We start from the raw sequence: 26807 nt of genomic DNA, 5'->3' as shown, positions 1-26807 counted from the left end.
ACAATAAAAGCAAGATAAACATATTTTAACATCACTTAAATAATATTTGAAGATAAATGAAAGCAAAAACGCATGTATACAAAAGAGAGACAGAAGTTTAAAGTGCCTTTAAACAGTTGGATGATTTTTACAATGAGACTGAAACAGTGACACTGGTTAAAAACCTTAGGTTTTATTCCAAGCTTTCAGGCATATATAAGTCATTAATTCTAAGTGGAACATAATGTAGCTCTATTATCATAAATAAATGAGACCCTAGCTCTAGAAAGTTGAGAAATATTGATCAGTAATGTCATTGTCCATGGATTTGAGCTAGCCCCTGCGAGTTGCTTCTCCCTCCTTTGTCTGTACAGGTCTTGCCATGTGTGCCTTAGGTAGCTTCTGCATTATGTATATAGGGTAAAAATGGGAGTTCATAACCCGCTTGAATCAAATGTATGAAATATGATATGTCACGAACTTTGTAATGTTTTGAACAACTAATAAAATATATATATATATATATATTAGAGGTTTTTTAAATTTTATCATGATAAACAAATAATTTCACACCTTCCTTCAAAATATTTAAAATTTTAAGATGAATTTAATATCATGGATAAAACCGATCAAATAAAAAATAATTTTTCAATTGTGTAATGTATATTGGGGGGAGGGAGCAAGATCTCTCTTTTTCTCTCTATCTCTCTCTCTCTCTATATATATATATATATATGTGTGTGGTTAAAAAGAAATAGCATATATAATATTATATTTATAAATATTATATATAAAGAAATATTATATATAATATTATATATAATGTTTATATAATATTATATATAATATTTCTTTTTAACCACTTTTATGGGGGGATTGGAATTAAACCCAGGGGTGCTTTACCACAGAGCTACATCCCCATCCCTCCACCCCCCACACACATTTTTTTGAGATATAGTGTGGCTAAATTGCTTAGGCCTTGCTTAAATTGCTAAAGCTGGCCTCAAACTTGTTATCTTTCTGGCTCAGTATCTTAAATTGCTGGGATTTACAGGCATGCACCACGGTACCAAGCTCCTTGTAACCACTTTTTAAAGTTTTTATTTCAGTGACATTAGTTACATTCACATTGTTGTGTACTCGTCACCACTGTTTCCAAAATGTTTTTATCACTCCAAACATAAATTTTGTAATACTGAACAAAAATATCCCTCTTATTAGTTACCTAAATAAATAATAATTTTAGAATAGACTTTTTTCAACAAATATGCTTCTCTTAAAATTTCAGTGTCCTACCTCCTCATGTACTCACTCACCAAAACACTCCCATCATTACATACACCATTCTTATGCTTCACTTCAGATAATAATTACTGTGGTACACCTTAGGAATTTCAAGGTTTATTTTTAGCCTACTTCAACACCTACATAATTGCATTAGTCAATGAATGAGAGATACTTTCTTAAAAGGAATGATTTGTAAATAATGATTCATATATGTAAAGTTAATCATATAATACACAATTAGAGGGAACACTAATTTTGTGGATCCACTGTGAAGCCTTTTATGAGAACTTAAATGATACACTGAATTTGAGAATTTTGTACCCAATGAAAATATTAAGGATTTTTATGTAGCCAGCCTTGAAGTGAACTTTAGTTTAAGCACAATATTACAAATTTCAACAATGATTTTTTCCAAAATGTCACTGAGGTTAGGGACCAGACCAAAAACCACACAATATGTGAGATAATATCATAGCAATGTTAATTTTTTTTAAAAAAAGATAAGAAGAAATAAAGGTATGTGCTTAAATGTATTGCTCCTATTAATTATTATATTATGAGTAGTCAAATGTTCTTGATACTGTCATTTAATCCCTATTGCTTTAATGTGCAGTTAGTTAAATGGCATTTTTTTCTTTTCTTACTGTTCTCTCTTCTGTCTTACCTTTGCTTCCCTATCTTCACCTCCATTCCCTTTCTTCTCCTTTCTTTTCTTCAAAGCAAAGAATTGGGAGCTAATCTCAAGATCATTCATATAATCAGATAAGACAGTTGAGACCCTCAATAATTTTTTTCTTCAAATTCAAAATCAGGAAATTTGTATAATTGTTACACTATTATTAGTTACTAATTACTAGATTTGTTGTTTCAAGTGCACAAGTAAACCTTACACTTATAACTCATTTAAATTTCCAGACCCAGTGTTTTAAGACTTGATGTCACAGGAATTTCTTTCTCTAAAGATCTGTTGTCATTGATTATCTCATACTAAAATCTGCCTGTTGGATTGGTCATTTAGGAAATTGTAAGGTTTGTGTTCTTTTTTTACCCTAGATATAGATGAATGCTCTGAGAACATGTGTGCTCAACTTTGTATCAATTACCCTGGCAGCTACTCTTGCTATTGTGATGGGAAGAAAGGATTCAAACTTGCCCACGATCAGAAGAGTTGTGAGGTAAACATTTACAATGCTAAACTTCTTATCTCTTTACTAAAATGAGAGAGCCAAGCACTTATTTCCATATAACTGAGGTAAGTCAGCAAAATACAGATGTTCAGTAATAATTGTAGATCTAAGCAGGCTGTAAGTCACAATCTGTTAGCTCATTGTGATCATGTAAGTCATAAAAATTGGGAATTTTAGTGGCTACATTAAAAAAGGGGCACTTAGAGTGTAGCCTGTGCATTTACAAAGTTCAAACTGTATGCATACTTAAAAAACTAAGAAAAGTTAAGATTAGTACTTTTTATATGAAGAAATATCTTGCATAAAAATTTTAGTGAAAACATTTTCTAATGTCTACCTTTCTGAGTTCTACTCTGGCAAGTTTGATCATGCTTAACGTGTCTTAGTACTTGTAAGAGTGCTCTTAAACTTTCAGGTCAGTATAGGATTTAGTAGGATTTACATACGTCAAATTTAGAGCCTAATTTTGTTAATCTGTGTCTCTCAAACTTGCTTTTAGTCATTCAGATTTAATGCATAATTGACCCAGGAATTGAATTTTCAGGTAGGTTTTAGTTTTTCCTTTATTGAAATAAACAGGCCAACATCCAAAACTCTTTTTATTTTCCTAAGTAAGGATTGTATGTTAGTGATCCTTTCAATCTTAGCACCATTTTTTTAAACATGCAAAGGTTTTATATATACATATATATGGCAGACTATTTTAAATTCCCAAATAAGGAGTATATACATATACCTCTTTATATATTGCCAAGACAAGGATTATATGTCCAGAAAAGCATAACATTCAATATCATGCTACCTACTTGGTAAAGAAAAATAAGGTAAGCAAATTGCCAAATGTAGTAACTTCGGTATTACTTTATTAAAATGTCATGCTGTGTGAATATTTTATTTTGTAACTTAGTTGCTTATTATTTCAATATTTGCTTTAGTTACATATCACCATCTGTCTTGAAATAGAGGAAATGAAATGTTATTTCTGGCCTGTATTTAATAGAGGGCTATGTTTGCAGTTTTCCTCAAAATATCCTTATATGTATCCAAGAACTTATCCTAAATAAATTTTCCATTTTAGCATTTGTTTTCATTCTTTGAAAACAAGTACTTGGTAAGACATGTGATAACTCTAAATCACTTTCTTGTGACTTCCTTGGGGACTAAGATGATACCTTATGTTTATTTTTTACAGGCTTTTCAATATTTCCCTTTACTGTCTAGATAGCACGTTCTTGCTCAGAATGCGTTTGCTTAAAAAATGAATGAGTGAATGAATGAGATGCTGTTTGTTGGTACATTGATTTTTCCACCTATGTTCAACTCTAAATAAAAATAATCTTCAGATTTAGTTTATGAAGGCATCATACCTAACAGTTAATGAGGTACATGTTGGTACTTAAAGAAAAAGATTGTGTTTAACCCTGAGATTTGCAAAGGAAATATCAAAGAGAGAAAGTTAGAGTTACAAACATTGAATAATTCAAACTTAAGCAAGATCACATAGATTCTTGGAGGGTATATTGAAGAAAGTGAAAGATACTGCTTTATTATTACCAAAGGTATTTTTAATTTAAGTGTATAACAGGATACATTAGGAACCTGAGAAAAGACACACAACCTGCATAAACTCCAAGGAAGATTTATGCATTTTTGTTGTTGTTGTTTGTTTGTTTTCTTCTAGGCAGTTCCAGTTTGCCTGCCCCTAAACCTTGACAAAAATTATGAATTGCTTTATTTGGCAGAGCATTTTGCAGGGGTTGTCTTATATTTAAAATTTCGTTTGCCAGAAACCACCAGGTAAGGAACCAATGTCATCAATAATTTCTAGAGGTTAAGCAGATAAGGACAGAAGAATAATAAATGGAAAGGTCTGAAATGTATAAAATTATATTGTCAATGAGATAAATTAGGTGTGTTATGAATCAGATGATTTGGGAAACCTAAAAATAATTTGCTCCTTCATACATATAACTTTTACACTAAAACTATTTTGATCTCTTTTCCAGTACTTATTTTACTTTATCCCATCATTCTTCACTTTATAACTAATTTATTTAATGTACTTGTGAAATTTTCACTTTTCTCTGTACATGTTCTGAAAACTAGATAAAGGGAACATACTCAAGTATTTTTTAGAACATCAATATATGCAGCACTTTGTTGAATGCATGTTTAGAATTTATTAGTTATATGAATTTTTTCATCTCTTCCTTTGATAATTCAACTTCACAGAATTCTTATTATTAAAGAAAACTGAAAGTTATTCTCTGATTCATTTATGTAATTGTGTTCCTTTCATGTTCCATTTCATGAATGTCTCAAAATAAATAACATCTTCTTTTCTTTTGGGGGGGTGTAGTATATTCTTCTTTTTAAATTAAGATTTATTTTTTCTAAATAAATAGCAGAATAGATTTCAATTCATAGTACACAAATGGAGCAGTTTTTCATTTCTCTGGTTGTACACAAAATAGAGTCACGCCATTTGTGTCATCATACATGTACCTAGGGTACATAAATCCATCTCATTTCACTCTTTCTAACCCCTTGTCTTCTCCCATCCCCTCCCTCCCCTTTGCCCTATACAAAGTTCCTCCATTCTTCCCATGCTTCCCCTGACCCCCATTGTGGATCAGCATCCACTTATCAGGGAAAACATTCAGCCTTTGGTTTTTTAGGGTTAACTTACTTCACTTGGCATGATATTCTCCAACTCCATTAATTTACCTGCAAATACCATGATTTTATTCTCTTTTATTGCTGAGTAATATTTCATTGTGTATATATACCACAGTTTCTTTATCATTCATCTATTCAAGGTCATCTAGGTTGGTTCCACAGTTTAGCTATTGTGAATTGAGCTGCTATAAACATTGATGTGGCTGTGTCACTATAGTATGCTCAATTTTAAGTCCTTTGGGTATAGACCGAGGAATAGAGGAGTCAAAGGGTGGTTCCATTCAAAGTTTTCTAAAGAATCTCCATACTGCTTTCCATAGTAGTTGTACCAATTTGCAGTCCCACCAGCAATATATCAGTGTGCCTTTCCCCCCAAATCCTTGCCAACACTTATTGTTGCTTATATTCTTAATAACTGCCATTCTGACTGAGTGAGATGAAATATTAGTTTGATTTGCATTTCTATAATTGCTAGAGATGTTGAACATTTTTTCATATATTTGTTGATTGATTGTATATCTTCTTCTGAGAAGTGTCTGTTCAGTTCCTTAGCCCATTTCTTCATTGGGATATTTGTTTTTTTGGTATAAAGTTTTTTGAGTTCTTTGTATATCCTGGAGATTAGTGCTCTATCAGATGTGTGTGTGGTTATCAAGGCACCAAAAATATACATTGGAGAAGAGAGAGCTTCTTCAACAAATGGTGCTAGGAAAACTGGAAATCTATATGCAGCAAAATGAAATTTAGCCTCTATCTCTCACCATACACAAAACTCAACGCCAAGTGGATCAAAGACCTAGGAATTAGACCAGAGACTCTGTGCCTAATAGAAGAAAAAGTAGGCCCAAATCTTCATCATGTCAGATAAGGCCCTTACTTCCTTAAGAAGACTCCTAAAGCACAAGAATTAATAAATGGGATGGATTCAAACTGAAAAGCTTCTTATCAACAAAAGTAACAATCAGTGAAGTGAATAGAGAGCCTACGGAATGTGAGCAAATTCTTACCACATGCAAATAATGTCTTTTAATAAGGTGGATTAGATACAACCCTTCCTTGCTATGAGAATGAGAATGAGAATGAGAGAGAAATTCCTAATTATAGTATATCTTTAGACAATTATGGGCATATTCATTTCTCTTTGGCAATTTACAATTTTGTATGATCCCTTACATTGGACCAGAACTGGCCAACTAATTATTTTTCCAGTATCTATTTGTTTCTTTGTTATTTTTTAGTTTATATTTTTTGAAGTCTAATATATATCTAGAAATGTGCAAAGATATTAAATGTGTAGCTTGATGAATTTTTATTAAGTGCCACCTGTGTAACTAACACAAAGAACTGCTAGTGCTTTTTTTAATATTTATTTTTTAGTGGATGCAATATCTTTATTTTATTTTTATGTGGTGCTGAGGATCAAACCCAGTGCCTCATGCATGGTAGGTGAGCGCTCTATCTCCGAGCCACAGCCTCAGCTCCACTGCTAGTGCTTTTTAAAAGCAAATTCCTTCACATCTGTTTTTTTTTTTTTTCACATCTGTTTTTATGTAGACAAATATTTGCCTTACCCAATGTTAACAAATTTACTTTTTTTCCATTCAATAGTACTTTTGAAACTGAATGAATTGTTCCCCAATGTAATGAATCAGTATGCTGATGATGTATTCCAGAAACAAAATATTCTGAATACAACTCTTTGAAATACCATTCTAGTACAATTTTATAAAGAAAAGGAAATTATCTTCATAATAGGATCAACTTCTGGAAGATCCTGACCATACACAAATTTAGATTTTGACAAGATAATCCATGTTTCACATCAGTAAAATGCTCAGATCATTATGAAAAAGGATAGAAGTCCTTGTTTCAGTAAAATGGTTCTTTTTAAATGTGAACTGATGTCAGTAAATTCCCATTCATTGTTATCCATCCAACATACTTTACTCCACATTTTACCTCTTTACAATATTTACTTGGGATTCTAATGATGGAAAAGTTTTTTCTGTCACTGTTTGATTGCTACCTTTGAGGAAGGTCTGTGCTCCATTACAAATACTACCTCTATTACCATTACTATTACATGTTGGGATGAGGATGTAGAATTCCTTGTTCATCCAGTAATTATCAAAAGTCTGGACTCTTTAACTTAAATTACTTTTCTTTTATCCTAGATAATTAATAGGTATGCAGCTATTTTTCTTTCTCCATATTTGTCTTTTAAAAATCATTTTGATTATCTGATTCCTTGGAAATTATTAAGGCTAATTCTCATTAAAGTGTTCCAAGGGCACTGAATCAACACATTTTATTTTAAATCCAGCATTCTTAAGATTTTCTTTCCTTATAATGTCTGTACTATATCCACATCCCAAGTCTTAATAGCAATAGGCATTGCCAGAGCTCAGAACCCTCATCACATGATGAGACTATTTGCTAAGCTTTCCTTCCATGTGTTCTACTGCAGCTACTGCAGTGATTTACACATTAGTTTTTTGAGAGCTTTTGAAATCAAGCTAACACATTTTAAAGTGTTTTTCTTTTGTTTTCTGTAAAAGTCTCATTAATTACTGGCAGGGTCGGGGAGGGTCCAGACTGTCTTGGGAGCTGCTTTCCCCATTGCTGCCAGGGCATTGCTCAACTCCTCTTGCTTCCTTTTGGCAAGAATGTGAGTCCCCACCCTTTTCTTGATGAACTCACACCTCTGTGATCATTTCCCACACACACTTATTGTGTTTGGTGAGGCATCCATGATCGTGGCTGTGTATTAGCTTATTCACAATCTTGGTCACCTTGTCCTTATTGAGGCCTATGGCCATGGGGTATGGAAGAACCACCACTGCCTTTCTTCGATGGCTGCTCTCTGAAGTTTTTGTTTGTTTGTTTGTTCTTTGTTTTTTTCCATCTTTATTACACACGAACCCTTAATTATCTTTGCAGTCATCAAGATGCTATCCTGTAGAGTTCTGTGATTCTTTCTTGAAATATATGAAATCACAGGGAAAACATGCCTTTCGATATTACACCAATCACAAATTGTAACATCTTTCACTAATCTCTTAGGGATGTAGTAAGCAGGCACGCATGCACTTTTAAACACGCACATACACACACACACACACACACACACACACACACACATACACACACACACACACACAACCTTTAACCTCAGAATGTATTGTGTATAAAAGGCTCCAGGATAAATTCAATATGCCTAAGTTCTATACTTTTATATTCATTCCAGCATTTGAAAGAGGCCTTCAAAACATGTACCAAAAAAGAAAAAGAAAAATTACCAAAGCATCTTTCTGTTCACTGAGACAAAACCTCCAATAATAAGCAAGAAAATGTAGTAACCAGGTTTTATATACATGAAGCACAACATAAGAACTGTCTAATTCTCACTTTTTAAAAATTAATTCCAGGGCTGGGATTGTGGCTTGCGGAGGGCGCTCATCTAGCACGTACAAGGCCCTTGGTTTGATCCTCAGCACCACATAAAAATAAATAAACAAAATAAATGTATGTGTCCAACTACTTCTAAAATATAAATATTAAAAAATTAATTCCAGGGAATGAAATAAGTAGTTGAATCTTACATCATGTTACTATTTGCAAGCACAAGGAAAAATAAAAATGATGATACTTTGAACCTTCCATATTTCTCACCATTAAGAATCTCTCTTTGGCCATTGTTTAGATTTTCAGCTGAATTTGATTTCCGGACATATGATGCAGAAGGTGTGATACTGTTTGCAGAATCTCTCGATCACTCAGCTTGGCTCCTGATTGCACTTCGTGATGGAAAGATTGAAATCCAATTTAAGAATGAGCACACAACTAAAATCACAACTGGAGGCAATATTATTAATAATGGGATATGGAATATGGTAGGTTTTACAGACTTTCCACTTTGATGCAGTCTGTATGAACTCATAATTTGTATTTATAGTGATAGCAAAAAAAATGTGTTACATGAGTTATTTTCTACACTCTATACATCCTTGTAACAGCCTAAGAAATAATATTTTCACTTAATATATTTAAGGTTTCCTCTAACTAAAATTGTTTCAGTTACTTGTTTGAACTACCTAATTTTTAGTCTTTTTAGTGGCTGTCATTGGGTGAACAGTGGTGTCTCTCCTGTTATGTTAACAGGCATAACAGTTTATGCATAGACACCACTAATCAAGAATAGCTACCCTTAATTGCCACTGATAATTTTTAAAATAAGAGAAATGCACTGTAATAAAAATCAAAAAAATTAAATTCAACTTAAATAAAAACTTATAGATATGTAATCAATTTGTTCAAACAGTATACAATAGTGGATACAAGCAGAGTACCTAAAGATATCATTTTAATATAATTTCCAGAATGGCCTTTATTTTAATAATTGAGATCATCTTTTTAATCAACTGGATTTAAATGGGAATTTTCTAGTAGAAAATATTACTGTTTGTTCATAGTGGGGAGAAGACTTTTCTGTGGCATGCCATTACTGTATTCAGGAGAGTACACTTGAGAGATGAGCCACTTCACTTAGATTGCAGTGTCCAAAAGAGACTGTGCCTATGAGAGCTCCTGAGAAATCTGTTAAGCTAGATGAGGTTACACCGCTCCATTATTTTATGCCTTTATTTACCCACTCTAGCGCTTCTATTGAGCATTTTTAAAGTGCTGAGTTCCTGAGCTCAATGTGACAAAACTGTACCATGAGCTAATCCTTGCTCTTGAGCTCAACATCTCACAGTGAAATAGCTGATGTCATTTTATGAACTAACAAGGTATTACAGTAGAGCTAGGAGCAAAATCTTGATGGTCACAGATGTGGCTCACCTTTGGAAACCATTTGTCCTTGGGCAGTGTGGATTTTAGATTCCTAACTTGTAAAGAACATTAACTGCACAGGACCAGATGCAACTGAGAAATCATAAAATTCTCTGGCTTTTCTTGATGTTCTCGTTAGTATAAATTTGCTGCTATATCTTTCCTGCTACATCTACGCCTCCAATATTTGATGAATACAGTTATTCCCTGAATGTGGTAAAGAACACATTTTACTACCTAATTTCCCAAAATTACTAATTATAAAATCACTTTTACCTCAAGAAAAGGTAAAAATAAACTTTTTATCCAGAGAATAAATTGAAAATATCAACTGCTTTAACGAGAATTTAAATAAACTTCCAAGTAGTCAGAGAAAATCTTTTTAGGGCACTAATAAATGCAGTGCTGGCTATTCTTAATTCATGAATTTATGAAATTTCAGCCAATAATATAAGCAAGACTGCTTTTCTCATTTTGTATCACTTATTGTGAAAATGTTATTACTGCTTTATATTTTTACTGTTTTAAAATTTTGATGTGTCACTAATAAATTGTGCTGTTTTAGAATACTTAGCACATGGATTATCTCAAATAAATAAGCTAAGAATTTTATTGACAAAAATGTTAATCTATAATCTGGAATATTTAGTTTATTCCACTTATTTCAATAATTTTAACATTTCAAAATTTTAAAAAGGTAAAGTAAGAAATTCAAATTAAAATGTATAGTCTAGAATTATTTTGTAATTCAGAAAAATGGCATAGACTGTGTGATTATGAAGTAATTAGCATGGCTGTAACTCAGGGAAATGAATATTGCTATTCTATATATGATTATCTCTCATATTTTAGTATCATCTTAATATCAATGCAAAATATATAATTGTATCAAGGTTGCACTTTTGACTGGAGTACTGACAGTAGGGGTGGTGAGAAGTGGTCAGATTCAGGATATATTTTTAAGGGTAAGCATTCAATGGAAATTTTTGAATATATAACCAAACCAAATATTTGTTGAGCATTTTATCTGGGGATACTTATTTTAGGTGGATATGAATATTATGACAAATAAAGTGAAGTTACTAGTCACATAAAACTTGCATTCTGATACATGTGATAGCGCACACCTATAATCCCAGTGATTTTGGAAGCTGAGACAGGAGGATCACTAGTTCAAAGCCAGTCTCAGCAACTTAGCAAAGCTCTAAGCAACTTAGTGAGATCCTGTCTCAAAATAATAAATCAAAAGGGCTGGGGATGTGGCTCAGTACTTAAGCACCTCTGGTTTAAACCCCTAGTACCCACCCTGCCCTCATAAAAAAAGCTTGCATTCTAGTGGTGAAGTGCAATTAAAAAAAATAATTATGTCAGATAGTTATTAATGCCATGAGAAAAAAGAAAAGCAAGGCAATAGACAGTGGTATCGAGTGCATATGGAATCAGTGAGTATTCATATGGGATCAGGAGCAGCATCTCAGATGAGATTAGATCTGAGTAGAGTCTTGGGGACACAAGTCATGAGAAATATGTGGAGGATTATAAAATGATTCTGCATCATGTGAACAGCAAGTACAGGGTCTCCTGGGAGTCAGTGTGTTTGAGGAATAGCACAAATATTAGTGCACATGTAGTTTAGGGAGGCTGGGAAATAGTTAGAAAATGAAGTCAGAAATGTCTTCTGTAATACAATTACCTAGGACTTTGGTTCCCATGGTGAAGACTTGGTGTTTATCCTAAGTGGAAAGGCTTTGAATAGTTTTGAGCAGTGACATAATAAAATCTACACTTTAAAACATAATTCTGATCAGAATCTGATGGCTTTGTGGAAACTAGTCAGTGGAGCATAAAAGTAAACAGGGTATGAAGGTAGGAGACCATTACCGTAAATAACCCAGAGGAGAGGTTGCACTTTTGACTGGAGTACTGACAGTAGGGGTGGTGAGAAGTGGTCAGATTCAGGATATATTTTTAAGGGTAAGCATTCAATGGAAATTTTTGAATATATAACCAAACCAGGGGTTTTAAGGCCATGACATTTTTTGTGTTGATCAGTGCTTCTAAACTTTCTCTCATTTAGTATCTGAAAATATATATACAGTAATGTTTCTTTATTGTTCTATAAACACATCAATAACATAAACTACCTTCACACATACTTAATAGAAACCAACATAATGCTGTATTATATAAGCAAATAAAGGGAAGTAATTTATTTATTTATTTTAACCATACGATTTATTTTTATTTTTTTAGTCATACATGACAGCAGAATGTATTTTGACATATAATACATACATGGAATGTACATACATCAATCATATTGTCTATTCTATTCTGCTGCCCTTCTTATCCCCCCCTACTCCTCCCCTCCTCTCCCATCCTTTCTCTCTATCCAATCTAATGTGACACACTTTTTATTTTCTTTTTCTCGTCACAACATCATATATGTATTCTGTATAACAATAAGGTTCTCCTTCCATTTTCCATGCAACTCCCCTTCTCCCTCTTTTTCCCTCCCGCCTGTCTTCCCTATTTAGTGGTAGTCTTCTTCTCATGCTCTTCCTCCCTATCCCATTTTGAGTCACCCCCATTATATCAGAGAAGACATTCAGCATTTGTTTTTTAGGGATTAGCTAATTTCACTTAGCATAATCTGCTCTAATCCATCCATTTGCCTGCAAATGCCATGATATTATTATTTTTATTGCTAAGTAATATTCCATTGTGTATAAATGCCACATTTTGTAATCCATTCATCTATTGAAGGGCATCTAGGTTGGTTCCACATTCTAGCTATTGTGAATTGTGCTGCTATAAACATTGATGTGGCTGTGTCCCTGTAGTATACTCTTTTTAGGTCTTTTGGGTATAGTCCGAGAAAGGGAATAGCTGGGTCAAATGGTGGTTCCATTCCCAGCTTTCCAAGGAATCTCCATTCTGCTCTCCAAATTGGCTGCACCAATTTGCAGTCACACCAGCAATGTATGAGTGTACCTTTTTCACCGCATCCTCGCCAGCACTTATTGTTGTTTGACTTCATAATGGCTGCCATTCTTATTGGAGTGAGAGAGTATCTTAGAGTAGTTTTAATTTGCATTTCTCTGATTGCTAGAGATGGTGAGCATTTTTTTCATATATTTGTTGATTGATTGTATGTCCTCTTCTGAGAAGTTTCTGTTCAAGTCCTTGGCCCATTTGTTGATTGGGTTATTTGCTTTTTTGTTGTTTAACTTTTTGAGTTCTTTGTATACTCTAGAGATTAGAGCTCTATCTGATGATTGAGGGGTAAAAATTTGTTCCCAAGATGTAGGATCCCTATTCACCTCACATATTATTTCTCTTACTGAGAAAAAACTTTTTAGTTTGAATTCGTCCCATTTGTTGATTCTTGGTTTTAACTCTTGGGCTATAGGTGTCTTATTAAGAAATTTGGGGCCTGCACCCACGTGATGAAGATTAAGGCCAACTTTATCTTCTATTAGACGCAGAGTCTCTGGTCTGATTCCTAGTTCCTTGATCCATTTTGAGTTGACTTTTGTGCATGGTGAGAGAAAGGGATTCAATTTCATTTTGTTGCATATGGATTTCCAATTCTCCCAACACCATTTGTTGTAGATGCTATCCTTTCTCCATTGCATGGTTTTAGCACCTTTGTCTAATATAAGGTAGTTGTAATTTTGTGGATTTGTCTCTGTGTCCTCTATTTTGTACCATTGGTCTACCAGCCTGTTTTGGTGCCAGTACCATGCTGTTTTTGTTACTATTGCTCTATAGTATAGTTTAAAATCTGGAATTGCAATACCACCAATTTCACTCTTCCTGCTTAGAATTACTTTAGCTATTCTGGGTCTTTTATTTTTCCAGATGAATTTCATGATTGCTTTTTCTTTTTCTGCAAAGAATGGCATTGGGATTTTGATGGGAATTGCATTGAATCTGTAAAGTGCTTTTGGTAATATGGCCATCTTAATAATATTAATTCTACCAATCCATGAGCAAGGTAAATCCTTCCATCTTCTAAGGTCTTCTTCTATTTCTTCCTTCAGGGTTCTGTAGTTTTCATTGTATAGCTCATTCACCTCTTTTGTTGATTCCCAGGTTTTTTTTTTTTTTGAGAATATTGTGAATGGAGTAGTTGTCTTTCATTTCAGAGAATTTGTCACTGATATACAGGAATGACTATGATTAATTGGTATTGATTTTATATCCTGCCACTTTGTTGAATTCATTTATTAGTTCTAGAAGTATCTTGGTTGAACTTTTTGGGTCTGCTAGGTATAGGATCATGTCATCAGCAAATAGTGCTAATTTAAGTTCTTCTTTTCCTATATTTATGCCTTTCATTTCTTTCGTCTGTCTAATTTTTCTGGCCAGTATTTCAAGAACTATGTTGAATAGAAGTGGTGAGAGAGGGCATCCCTGTCTTGTTCCAGATTTTAAAGGGAATGCCTTCAATTTTTCTCCATTTAGAATGATGCTGGCCTGAGGCTTAACGTATATAGCTTTTACTATATTGAGGTAATTTTCTGTTATCCCTAATTTTTCTAGAGTTTTGAACATAAAGGGATGCTGTATTTTGTCAAATGCTTTTTCAGCATCTATTGAGATGATCATATGGTTCTAATCTTTAAGTCTATTGATGTGGTGAATTACATTTATTGATTTCCATATATTGAACCTGCCTTGCATCCCAAGGATGAATCCCACTTGGTCATGTTGCACGACCTTTTTGATATGTTTTTGTATCCAATTTGCCAAAATTTTATTGAGGATTTTTGCACCTAAATTCATTAGATATTGGTCTAAAGTTTTCTTTCTTTGAGTGTCTTTATCTGGTTTTGGAATCAGGGTGATGTTGGCCTCATAGAATGAATTTGGAAGTACTCCCTCTTTTTCTATCTCCTGAAATAGATTGAAGAGTATTGGTGTTAGTTCTTCTTTAAAGTTCTTATTGAACTCTGCTGTATATCTGCCCAGTCCTGGGCTTTTCTTGGTTGGTAGTCTTTTGATGGTTCTTCTATTTCCTCACTTGATATTGGTCTGTTTAGGTTGTTTATATCATCCTGACTCAATCTGGGTAGCTCATATGCCTTAAGGAATTTATCAATGCCTTCACTATCCTCTATTTTATTAGAGTATAGGGTTTCAAAATAATTTCTAATTATCTTCTGTATTTCTGAAGTTGTGGTGTCATCCCGGAAGCTAGTAATTTGGGTTCTTTCTCCTCTTTGTTAGCTTGGCTAGTGGTCTATCAATCTTATTTATTTTTTCAAAGAACCAACTTTTAGTTTTGTCAATTTTTTCAAATGTTTCTTTTGTTTTGATTTTATTGATTTTAATTATTTCTTGCCTTCTACTGTATTTGCTGTTGATTTATTCTTCTTTTTCTAAGGCTTCGAGGTGTAGTGTGAGGTCATTTATTTGTTGGCTTTTCCTTCTTTTAAGGAATGAACTCCATGAAAAGAATTTTCATCTTAGTACTGCTCTCATAGTGTCCCAGAGATTTTGATATGCTGTGTCTGAGTTTTCATTTTCATTAAATGAAATTTTCTCTTTGATGTCTTCTGTAACCCTTTGTTCATTCAGTAACAAACTGTTTATTCTCCATGTGATGTAGGATTTTTATTTTCTTATTGATTTCCAATTTCATTCCATTATGATCAGATAAAATGCATGGTAGTATCTCTACTCCTTTGTAATTACTAAGATTTGCCCTGTGACATAATATATGGTCTATTTTTGAGAAGGATCCATGTGCTGCTGAGAAGAAAGTGTATCCACTTGATGTTGGGTGGTATATTCTGTATATGTCAATTAATTCTAAGTTATTAATTGTATTATTGAGCTGTATGGTTTCTTTATTCAACTTTTGTTTGGAAGATCTGTCCAGTGACGAGAGAGGTGTGTTAAAATCTCCCATGATTATTGTGTTGTGGTCTATGTGACTCTTGAACTTGAGAAGAGTTTGTTTGATGAACGTAGCTGCACCATTGTTTGGGGCATATGTATTAATGATCATTAAGTCTTGTTGGTGTATGATTCCCTTGAGCAGTATGTAGTGTCCTTGTTTATCCCTTTTGATTAACTTTGGCTTGAAGTCTTTTTTATTTGATACAAGTATGGACGCCCCTGCTTGCTTCTGAGGTCTGTATGAGTGGTATGATTTTTCCCAACCTTTCACCTTCAGTCTTATCAGATGAGTCTCCTTAGGCAGCATATTGTTGGATCTTTTTATTTTTAATCCAGTCTACTAGCCTATGGCTTTTGATTGGTGCATTTAAGCCATTAACATTTAGGGTTATTATTGAGATATGGTTTGTACTTCCAGCTATATTTGGTTATTTATATTACTTAACATGATTTGTTTTTCCTCTTTGATTAGTTTTTCCTTTACTGTACTACCTCCTGCTCTTGGTTTTCATTGTTATTTTTCATTTCCTCTTCCTGTAATGTTTTGCCAAGGATCTTTTGAAGAGCTGGTTTTCTAGCTGCAAATTTTTTTAACTTTTGTTTATCATGGATTATTTTTATTTCATCTACAATCCTGAAGCTTAATTTTGCTGGATACATGATTCTTGGTTGGAACCCTTTTTCTTTCAGCGTTTGAAATATGTTGTTCCAGGATCTTCTAGTTTTCAGAGTCTGTGTTGAAAGATCAGCTGTTATCCTGATTGGTGGCTTTTAAGATTTTCTCCTTATTCTGTATGTTGGGCATCTTCATTATTATGTGTCTTGGTGTGGATCTCTTATGGTTTTGTACATTCGGCATCCTGTAGGCTTCTAAGATTTGGGATTCTGTCTCATTCTTCAAGTCTGGGAAGTTTTCTAGTATTATTTCATTGAACAGATTGCTCATTCCTTTGGTTTTGACCTCTATACCCTCTTGTATCCCAATGACTCTTAAGTTTGGTCTCTTTATGTTATCTCATATTTCTTGGATGTTCTGCTCATGATTTCTTAACATTCTCGCTGACCTGTCTATTTCTTTTCAAGTTGAAAAACTTTGTCTTCATTGTCTGATGTTCTCTCTTCTAAGTGTTCTACTCTACTGGTAATACTCACATTTGAGTTTTAAATTTGGTTTATTGTTTCCTGCATTTCCAGGATTTTTTTTTATATCCTCTGTCTCCCTGTAGATTTGATCTTTTGCTTCTTGGATTTTTTATTTAATTAATTGTTGAAGTGATCTTTCAATGTCTGAATTTGCTATATAATGTCTTCCTTGAGACTCCAGATCATCTGAAGCATGTATATCCTGAAATCTTTATCTGACATTCCATCAGCTGCAGATATTACCTCTTCTAATGTTGAATTAACCTGCATTGTTTGTGGTCCATTCTTTCCTTGTCTTTTCATACTGCTCATGTTTCTTTCTAGCTTTGTGAAACTGTTGTGTTAATGGTTTTCCCCTTATATATTTATATTGTTTTTGTATAGCTCCCAAATCCCTCTTTTTCGGAGAAAGATAATGTTAACAGTTCCTAATATCAACAGTATATCATCAATACATTTATAGTTAGAATCTAAGTCTACAGATATTGGTTTCAATTATTATTTAAAAATATAGTCATTAGTTTCATAAAAGGCATACCATATCTGGTGGCATATAGAAAACTGAATTTCAGTTGAAGGATGGTATACTTAGAGGGAAAGGAGTGAGGGTATGAGGTTAAACTAACTTAGCAACTTTGGAGAACTCTAACCAATAGACTGGTAATTTATGGAAGAATGTGTAGACTCAACCTCCTATCTGTATTTAGATAGTTACCCTATGTATAGATAGTAAAATTTAGGGGTTTGAAAGTGGGATAGAGGGAATAAGAATGAAGAAAAGAAAAAAAATAACAAAGAAGAAAAGAGAAAAGAGAGAGAAGGAAAAAGAAAGAAATAAGGAAAAAATGGGAAGGTGGGGCATATGCAATTCCTCTATATTATATTATTTTGGTGATTCAGTTGTTCATGCGCAGTTCTTGGTTTCACATATGTTGAGGTTGTGAGAGAGAAGAAAAGAGAGAAAGAGAAAAAAAAAGTCTCTCAGACCTCTGTTTTCATTTCTTCCAGTAGGTGGCGATGTCTATTCCTAGCTTGAGCCTCTGTGTTCAGGGTGGTGGATGTAGCCAGTGTGAAAGGATATGAGCTTCCACCTGTATCCTCCTTACTATATTCTCTGAGGTGGAAACCAGGTGTCTGTACAGTTGTTGTTTTGCGTTGATATCTACACCCCCCAAAAGCTTGTGGGAAATATTTTTAGTTATTGCAGCTAAGGGTGGGGGAGTTGAAAACTGGGTACCTGGATCAGCCGCAGAACCGTCCTGGTAGCCACGTCCCCTTTGATAGGTTTTAAGGGTTGATGGGCTTCCTCTGGACAAGCGCGCAGGGCAGGGCTGAGCTTCCTCCTCCAGTCTGGTCTGGCTTGGTGCCGGACTTCCTCCTCCAGTCTGGTCTCAGGGAAGGTAATTTATAATAAAATAATATGTATATCAATTTCTAACTATTCAAATACAGCTAATAGTTTTCAAAGCTTGCTTCTATACATAGAATAGTGTGAAAGCTACTGTTACCAACTTGAATACCATAAGTGCATAGATGGTTTTGTTATCAATAATACTAATTTTCCAAAATAGTGAGAAAGTTGATAAAGATATAAATAAAACAAACATCGCTATTGTTGGTTGACAAGATTATTGCATTCTTTAAAAAAATGAATGTTAACATGTTGCAACAAATATGTTTTGTTTAGTTCAGATAATAATAAACATTAGGATTCCCTACATGAATATTTAATAGAGATGTTCAGAAGATTTACAAGATCCTGGGTATTTTGTTACTTAGTTTGCATAATTATTCTGTATATTGCATAGTGCCTAGAACCTTGTAATGCCAGCTTGTCTCCTACTTGTTGTGACAAGTAAAAGTTCTCCCCATCCCCAAAATTTTCCAAATGTTGTAGACTGGGTCCCATAGAATCTTATTTAAATTACTTGCATGATTAGATGGAAAAGGTCTAGGGACTCAAGCCTAGAGCTTTTTACTAGAAATTAACAGGAAGGGGATCCAGCCAGGGGGACTGAGAAGGAATTGCAAGAATGTAGGAGAAGGAAAGGAAACTCAGGTCCTAAAGGCTGAGGACCTGAGTCAAGCACTTCTTTGAAGAAGGGAATAGTCATTAGAGGAAAATGCTGCTGTTTGGATATATTAAGGACAGAATATTGACCAACTTAACCCTGTAATGTTACTAAATTAGTTTTACTTTTGAGGGTAGTATTTCTCTTCCTGTAGTGGTGTTTAATACGTCTATTACTTGCCTTCTGTTATTGATTAGCAAGTGAACAGTTTACATCCTAAATGTTAAACAGTTTTACATGAGGCAATTGCATCATTGATTCTTCAAATTATCTTCCTAAGAGAATTTTTTATTGTTTACTGTCACTTCCAACCATTTCTTAAAACCTAAGTACTTTCAAAATTATAAAATCTCATTTTAATTTTATGTATATGCTTTCTTATAACTTTAGTCACCTCTGAATTTTGGAGAAAAAGTATGTTGGGGGTTTTGAACACACTACTTGGAAAAATGATTCTCTTAGTGTGTGTATGTGTGTGTGTGTGTGTGTGTGTGTGTGTGTGTGTGTGTGTGTGTGTATTCTCTTAGTTTATAGCATGGATGGTGGAAGGAGACCCTTATCATTATACAAAATACATGTATGAAGATGTGGAAAAAAAGAAATTATTTGCATTATTGTTTCAATCTGTACTATCCTAAAGTTGAAAAATGAGAACATTCAAAATTTTCCTAAAATACAGTGGCTCGCTTTTATTTTAAAAATTTAATTTTATGACATATTAGTTTTAACAATATATATTATAACTGAATGTTTAAACTTAGTAATATTGATTTTTTTAACTTGAAAATAAGATATACATTTAATTTTTAAACAAGTACTATCACTTTAAAACACATTTTGTCATATTAATCATGATTCGACTTTCCAAATGGGTTGAAACAAATTAATAATTACATTAAAATAAGTACTTAAATTTTTTATTGGAATAATAGGATTTTAAGTCTAGTATTTCAAATGGCATGTAGCAATGCTTGCTTGTTTAATGATTTTTTTTGTTTTTAATTGTAGGTGTCTGTGGAAGAATTAGAACACAGCATCAGTATTAAAATAGCTAAAGAAGCTGTGATGAATATAAATAAGCCAGGGTCCCTTTTTAAACCTACAAATGGATTTCGGGAAACCAAAATATACTTTGCAGGATTACCTCGGAAAGTAGAAAATGCACTCATTAAACCGGTAATGATCCAAACTTATGTCATTTATCATGGATGAATTCCTTTTGTCTATAATAGATTTGAAGATTTTTTTCCCCAAAAGTCAACAGAAGTTATTTTATTAAATAATCTAAGTGTGACAACTTGAATTGAATATGAAAAAATAATATTAGTGACTCTTGAAATTAAGGGAATAAGGAAATAAGAAAACAATTGGTGTGTTTTTAGATTGTTGTGGGGGGTTTTGCCCATTTAAGTCTCCAGAATTACTCATGGAGAAGTAGATTTTTTTAAATCCTCAAATGTCAGTTCTCTGTTAACATCATAATAGTCCATACTCACCTGTTAAAAAAATTAAAAAAAAAAAACATATTTGGTCCAAAGACTATTCATGTGAAAAATGTCTCAAAAAGAAAAATTTAGATTAAATTCAAAATATTTAAAATACTTTAAAAATCAAGAAAAAGTTTTTCATCTAAATGAAACCTATACCTTGAATCAGTATATTTATGTCTGACTTTAATTTAAAATGTATTTCTGACCTGTATTTTGATTTGTTAGATTAACCCTCGTCTAGATGGATGTATAAGAGGCTGGAATTTGATGAATCAAGGAGCTTTAGGAGTAAAGGAGATCATTCAAGAAAAACAAAATAAACATTGCTTTGTCACTGTGGAGAAGGGTTCCTACTATCCTGGTTCTGGAGTTGCTCAATTTAACATAGACTATAGTAAGTGATTTTTCATTTTATTTCTCTTTTCTCATTGGTAACTAAATTTATTCATTGACAGACAGCCATAATTTATTCAGTAAACTTTCTTGAGTACTATGTGTCAGGCATAGACTTATTTGTACTGTTATATAATTAATTTTCTGGAATGTTAATACATATATAAAGGCAGTTGAATATGCTTATGTTATTATTTACAGTTTATTGGCACATAGCCTGATTAATTTTGGGTAGATTTGATAGATGTATCTTAAAGTTCAGATTTTTCTGTTGTTTTGAGTCTTCAATTAGTTAATCAAAGGGATTCATCTTCATTTCTAACATTTCCATTTGATAATTCCTTAAAATACTGAAATTGTCAATCTGTCCATACACATTGTCTAGCTTGTCCACCCACACTTTCAACACATTCACCACAATTATTTAAAATTCCCCAATAGTTCCAACATCTATGTCATAGATGAGTCTGGCATGTTTACTATTGTGTCTCTTGATTAACTGTTGCATTTCCCATGTCTTGGTGTATTATGTAGTTTTTCAGCATAGATAAGGTGGGCATTTTACAGAGCACTGTAGAGACTGAGGTAAATGCTACATATATCTAGAAATGAGCACACCTCTTCTTTTGAAAGCCCTTTATGGAGAGATTGAATCTAGTGATGAGTAGAATCAGATGAGTTAGTTCTCAAGGAATGGTTCTTAACAAAAGAGGAAAACTGGCTCTCCACTTCTCTGGGCTCATATCTTCTCATGAGCTCTTGCCCCTTCTTACACACTCTGCTTCCCTGATGTCATTTGCATTGAAGCCCTCACCAAAGCTGGCGTCATCCTATTTGGATTTTCAGCCTCTAAAACTGTGTACCCAACAAACTATCTTCAGGTATTTTTTAATAGCAACAGAAAATGTGCTAATACAATTGAGCTTCTGCAAAAGGTAGGGGGTAGGTTGCTAAAAATATTTTCATGGCTGACCAGTTATTAAGTTTTTCATAATAGTGACTCAATTTTAGATATTTGCTTTATTATATGTTTCAAGAAATATCTCTTCATGGTCTTGCTCACCACCAGCAGAATCTTCATACTTGTTTCTTGAAATTTGTTAACATGGTTGAAACGGCTTGGAAGTCAGTGGAATATTGTCTATTGTTCTGAAACAGATTCAGTTTTAATTATCTTTATATCCTAGGGTGTCAGTGGTATGGACTTTTCATTGCTTCCTCTACCAGTAAGATAAGTGTCTAATGGTTAGTTCTTAAAATGTTTCCCTGTTCTATATCCATGGTAGGTTTCCATGGTTTGTTTTTCCCTAATCTGTAGGTGCCATGGGTCTTTATATGTATTATAATGACAATATTTTTTTTCCTTTTCCCCAGTGCTTTAAAACTCTTCCTGTGTAGAGGAAACATAGAAAGCTCTAGATTGTGATTTTGTATCTTTCCTGAAGTTAACATTGATCCCAAGGTTGTGCTAGGGGAAGGCTTTCTTTAGCTTCTTTCCCTGCCCCCCCCCTTTTTTTTTGAGGACCCAGTAAGGTCCATGGAAAAGAATCTAAGGATGGGGTATCAATTTTCCTTTTGTCTGCAGTTCTTAGGACTTCCATTCTCTCACTCCATTCCATGCATGTACTTTTATTATTTTGCAACTTTTTAAATTATTCTTACCCAATTGTGTGGTATCCAGTGTCTTTCTGGGTAAGAATTTGTTCTCATCTCTCCTTGGATGCATCTTTCTTTATGTTTTGATTAGTTGGTTGCTCTGCAACTTCAACGTTTTGTTAATTCAAGAAAAATTGTGATCATACAGATAATACGGTTTTTGTTATTATTGAAGTGGGAATAGTGCCCTTTCAAGTTTCTATAGCCTAAATGGAGAACGTTGGTTTCCCAGACTGACTTATATTTACCTTTACAAATAAAACTTCTGTGAACATCCATGAGCATACATCCTATAATCTTTATGTGGTTAATTCTGTAGGAAAGCATCTTAGATATCATCATCAAAGGTCATGCAAATATCTAATTATCATAGGTTTAATTACATTCTCTTCTAAAAATCTTTATATTAATTAATATGTTTACCAAAATAAGGAGAAAGTTTTTACTTGGAATCTGTTTCCAATCTAACCGTTCAAAAACTGATTATTTTGTGTTATTTTAAATATTGTTTTTCTAATTTGCACTGATGATGAATATCTCTCCATGTTTATTACTATTTGTACATTTTATTTTTTCATTGTCTTTTTCTTTGTTAAGAGTTTATTATTATAGCTACTATCCCTTTGCACTGTAAATTAAGTTAGGTAAATCTATCTTAATATCACTGTTTAAAAAATATAATCTGAGTGTTTATTTGTAACTTAAAAATATTTACCAATGATTTGTTTTCCTAATGTAAATTGATACAATGCCTTTAACTTTAGCTTTGTTTTGCATGTACAAAATTTTCAAAACATGTTTTGAATGGGTTGATGAATGAATATGGGGAGGGGATCCTGATAAGCAAATGAAAATAAGAGTTATGGCATACCTGAAAAAAGTTACCTCTATAAAAAATTAGTTATTTCCTACTTTATAATTAATATTTAATTTTACATTATAAATTTTGTGTATTTCAATATTAATTTTATTTTGAGTTTGTTACTATCCCTTGCTGAATTTTACTTATTTCATGATAATTTTATATATATATATATTCTCCTCTGGATGGAAATTATAAGATTATTTTATTAAATACAGTGGCATTATAATTATAAGATTATTTCATTAAATACAGTGGCATTGCATGTGGAGAACATCTTGACAAAGGAAAATTATTTTCCTATTAATATTCACCCCCTTTCAAGGGCACTAAGTAATTTTTTTAGCAATTCAACTGCAGTTCTCAATGTTAGTTAAGGTTGCTATTTCTGGAGCTTAATGGCTGGGATATCTTCTGTGAAGTGCATTATTATGTGCTTTTGTCATCGTGTGAACATTGTAGAATGTATTTACACAAACTGTACTGGCTACTATGTCACCAGCTGATATAATTTTATGGGAACGGGCTGGGGATATGGCTCAAGCGGTAGCGCGCTCACCTGCCATGCGTGTGGCCCGGGTTTGATCCTCAGCACCACATACAAGGATGTTGTGTCCACTGAAAACTAAAAAAAAATTAATAAATATTAAAATTCTCTCTAAGAAAAATTTTTTTAAAAAAATTTTATGGGACCATCATTCTATGTGTGGCCTGGTATTGACTGAACTGACCTTATGTAATTGTTCCTGTACTTTGGAAACATATTAACTTAACAAATATTTATTGAAATTCTACTCTGGAAAACAAAGTAATTATAGAGACATGTACCTCCTGGAGCTTGCCCTTCATTCTGATGAACAATTAACGGTAATTAAGAAAAAATGATGAAGTATGATAACAGGAATCAGAGAACAAGAGTTTCTCTTCTAATTTCATTAACTTTTGATTTCACAGTATTTCTCTATCAAACCATGTACCTCCCCCATGTGTGTAGAGTCATATTTGTCCTTTCCAGTGTCCTAGAAGGAGGACTATTGGTGATTATGGCAGCTAGACCCAAGTTTTCTGGCAGAAATATTCCAATGCATCTTCAGAACATCCTTCTAAATGTGCACTTTAAAACATGACCACTCTGAAATTTGAACATTGGTGAATATGCAAGAGAGAAGGAGGAGCTGTTAAGGAGTCAATAGGGAAAACTCATAAAAGATCTTAACACCACAATCTGGATTTTCTTCTAGGACAAATAGAAGAATGGGATTCCACTGGTGTGTTTCTGATTATCTGTGTTTTAAAAAAAAAATTATTTTAACTATTTTAGATAGTTCATTAAGAAAGGAAATTAGACCTGTAGTATTACACAAACCATCCTTGAATATTAATAATTTTATAATAGATTTTCACTGGTACACTTTAGAAGTACATTGATCTGGCTTCTGTTTCATTGTTTTAAGCAGATAACATAACCAATGCTGAAGACTGGCAAGTGAATGTGACCTTGAGTATCCGACCATCCACAGGCACTGGTGTAATGCTTGCCTTAGTTTCTGGTAACACAGTGCCCTTTGCCTTGTCCTTAGTGGACTCCAGCTCTGGAAATTCTCAGGTAACTTTACTCTAAACCAGTATGAGCCTTGTTTTTGTCTGTGTGTTTTTAAATGAATATAATGATATTTATGTTGAAGGGCTATTTTGATGATTAAATGACATATAAAGTGATTGGTACAATCACTCTTTGTTAGCTTATTTCTCAGATCTCAAATGAGAAGTAAGAGAAGGGGAGACTCAAAAACCTATTATGTCTATAGCTAAGATTAGGCAGACTCATGGGCTAATTAGAGCCATCACAGTATATGTACAGATCCATCTTTATTCAGAATCCTTGAAGCATGTGGGAATTATCCTATACTAATAAAACAGAAATGAGTCTGATAACAATCCACTCTTAGATATTCAATACATAATTATGATGATTTGTGCTTTCTCGCACTCTAAATCTTTTCTCGAGTAAGTAAATTAGGAAAGATGAGAGAAAACTAAGATGGGTTCACTTGACTACTTGCTGTCTTTTCTTATCTGAAATCAGGAGAAGGAAAGGAAAGTCTTGGATACAAGGAAACATGAAAGTTATAAGAAGATCCATACTATTCAAGCTTCTATTAGAGGCTAATAGTTCTGTCTGTGTGCCATACACTGTTGATTCCAACAAATTTCAGCAGGCAACTTACATTTATGATAAAATTGGTTTGAATGTTATTAGTAGCTTTTGAAAAAGACACACAATTCAATAATGCTACAGCAATGGAAAAAAAGGTGGTTCTGTTGTAACTGGAAAGATTATTTGGAGGGCATTTCTGGTGGTTAAATTAAGCAAGCTGAAGCGTTCTTATTGGGATTTTTTTTTTTAATGTCTAGCCTACAAGGATCATTAGGGTTTTAGTTTTCTATTTGCTTCTTTATTTGTTTTTGTAAACAAAATAGAATTCTTTAGCACTACATTTATGCAATGGAGGATGTTAATGCATGCCATTTCTTTTATATTTATTTTATTCTGAATTGGTCTCCATGGTTCCTCCTTCTCAAGATTTATTTGCAATATTTCATAAGAGTATTATACATATCATTAATGATTTTGAAGCATTATTACTTTTTAAAATTTTTAATTGGTGCATTATAATTATACATATTTGTGGGATTCATTGTACCATATTCATACAGTTACATAACATAATTTGATCAAACTTATTTCCTAATACCTTCCCTTTCCCTCTCCTCTCCTCTTCCTGGCCTCCTTGACTCACTTGTTCTATTCTATGAACTCTCTTATAGTATTATTATTATTATTTCAATGAGTGCACTATAATTATGCATATAATTATTATGCATATGTATATAATTATGTCATATATTAGTAATGGACATAGCCTAATTTGGTAGTTTTTGTTCCCTAGCATTCCCCCATGCTCCCTTCTTTCTTTCCTCTGGATTCCTTTCTTCTCTCTATTAGTTTTCACCTATGATCCCTGTCTTTATTCCCTTTTTTTTCTTTATCCTGTCATAAGGAGCATTATCTCAAGTGAGAGTCTCTTTTAATGAATTTAATGATATGGACATTTGAAACACAGACTTTTGTAGCAGATTTTTTCAAAGGACCTGTATTTGTGAAGTACAGAATTTTTTTTTACCTAAAATAGATATCTTTATTTTCTAAAGAAACAGTTCAGGCTTATCTTTTACTACTTGGAAAGCTTGAGAACATTTGTCTTCCTTCAATTTTATTTTCTCTCTCCTACTTTTTATATTTCTTTTGTCCCAC

General features: G+C 33.2%; 1 protein-coding gene and 1 pseudogene across 2 annotated transcripts in view; one reads left to right on the top strand and one right to left on the bottom strand.

The window, feature by feature from the left end:
• The window catches only part of Pros1 (protein S), an 89620-nt gene that overhangs the window by 58111 nt on the left and 4702 nt on the right, over positions 1-26807 (top strand). Inside the window, exons 8-13 of one of the 2 annotated variants that reach the window (XM_021734208.3) lie at positions 2320-2441; positions 4135-4250; positions 8836-9025; positions 20099-20266; positions 20806-20974; positions 24946-25097. In XM_021734208.3, the coding sequence (XP_021589883.2) occupies positions 2320-2441; positions 4135-4250; positions 8836-9025; positions 20099-20266; positions 20806-20974; positions 24946-25097 (917 nt within the window). The remainder of the gene's footprint in view (positions 1-2319; positions 2442-4134; positions 4251-8835; positions 9026-20098; positions 20267-20805; positions 20975-24945; positions 25098-26807) is intronic. The other variant, XM_005336756.3, reaches the window with a different exon arrangement.
• Positions 7696-8739, bottom strand: LOC110599268 (large ribosomal subunit protein eL36 pseudogene; annotated as a pseudogene).

This window comes from Ictidomys tridecemlineatus, chromosome 3, assembly GCF_052094955.1.
Source record: "Ictidomys tridecemlineatus isolate mIctTri1 chromosome 3, mIctTri1.hap1, whole genome shotgun sequence".
Lineage (NCBI taxonomy): Eukaryota > Metazoa > Chordata > Mammalia > Rodentia > Sciuridae > Ictidomys > Ictidomys tridecemlineatus.
The sequence above is the reverse complement of the archived record's forward strand: the minus strand, read 5'-3'. Positions and strand labels throughout refer to the sequence as shown.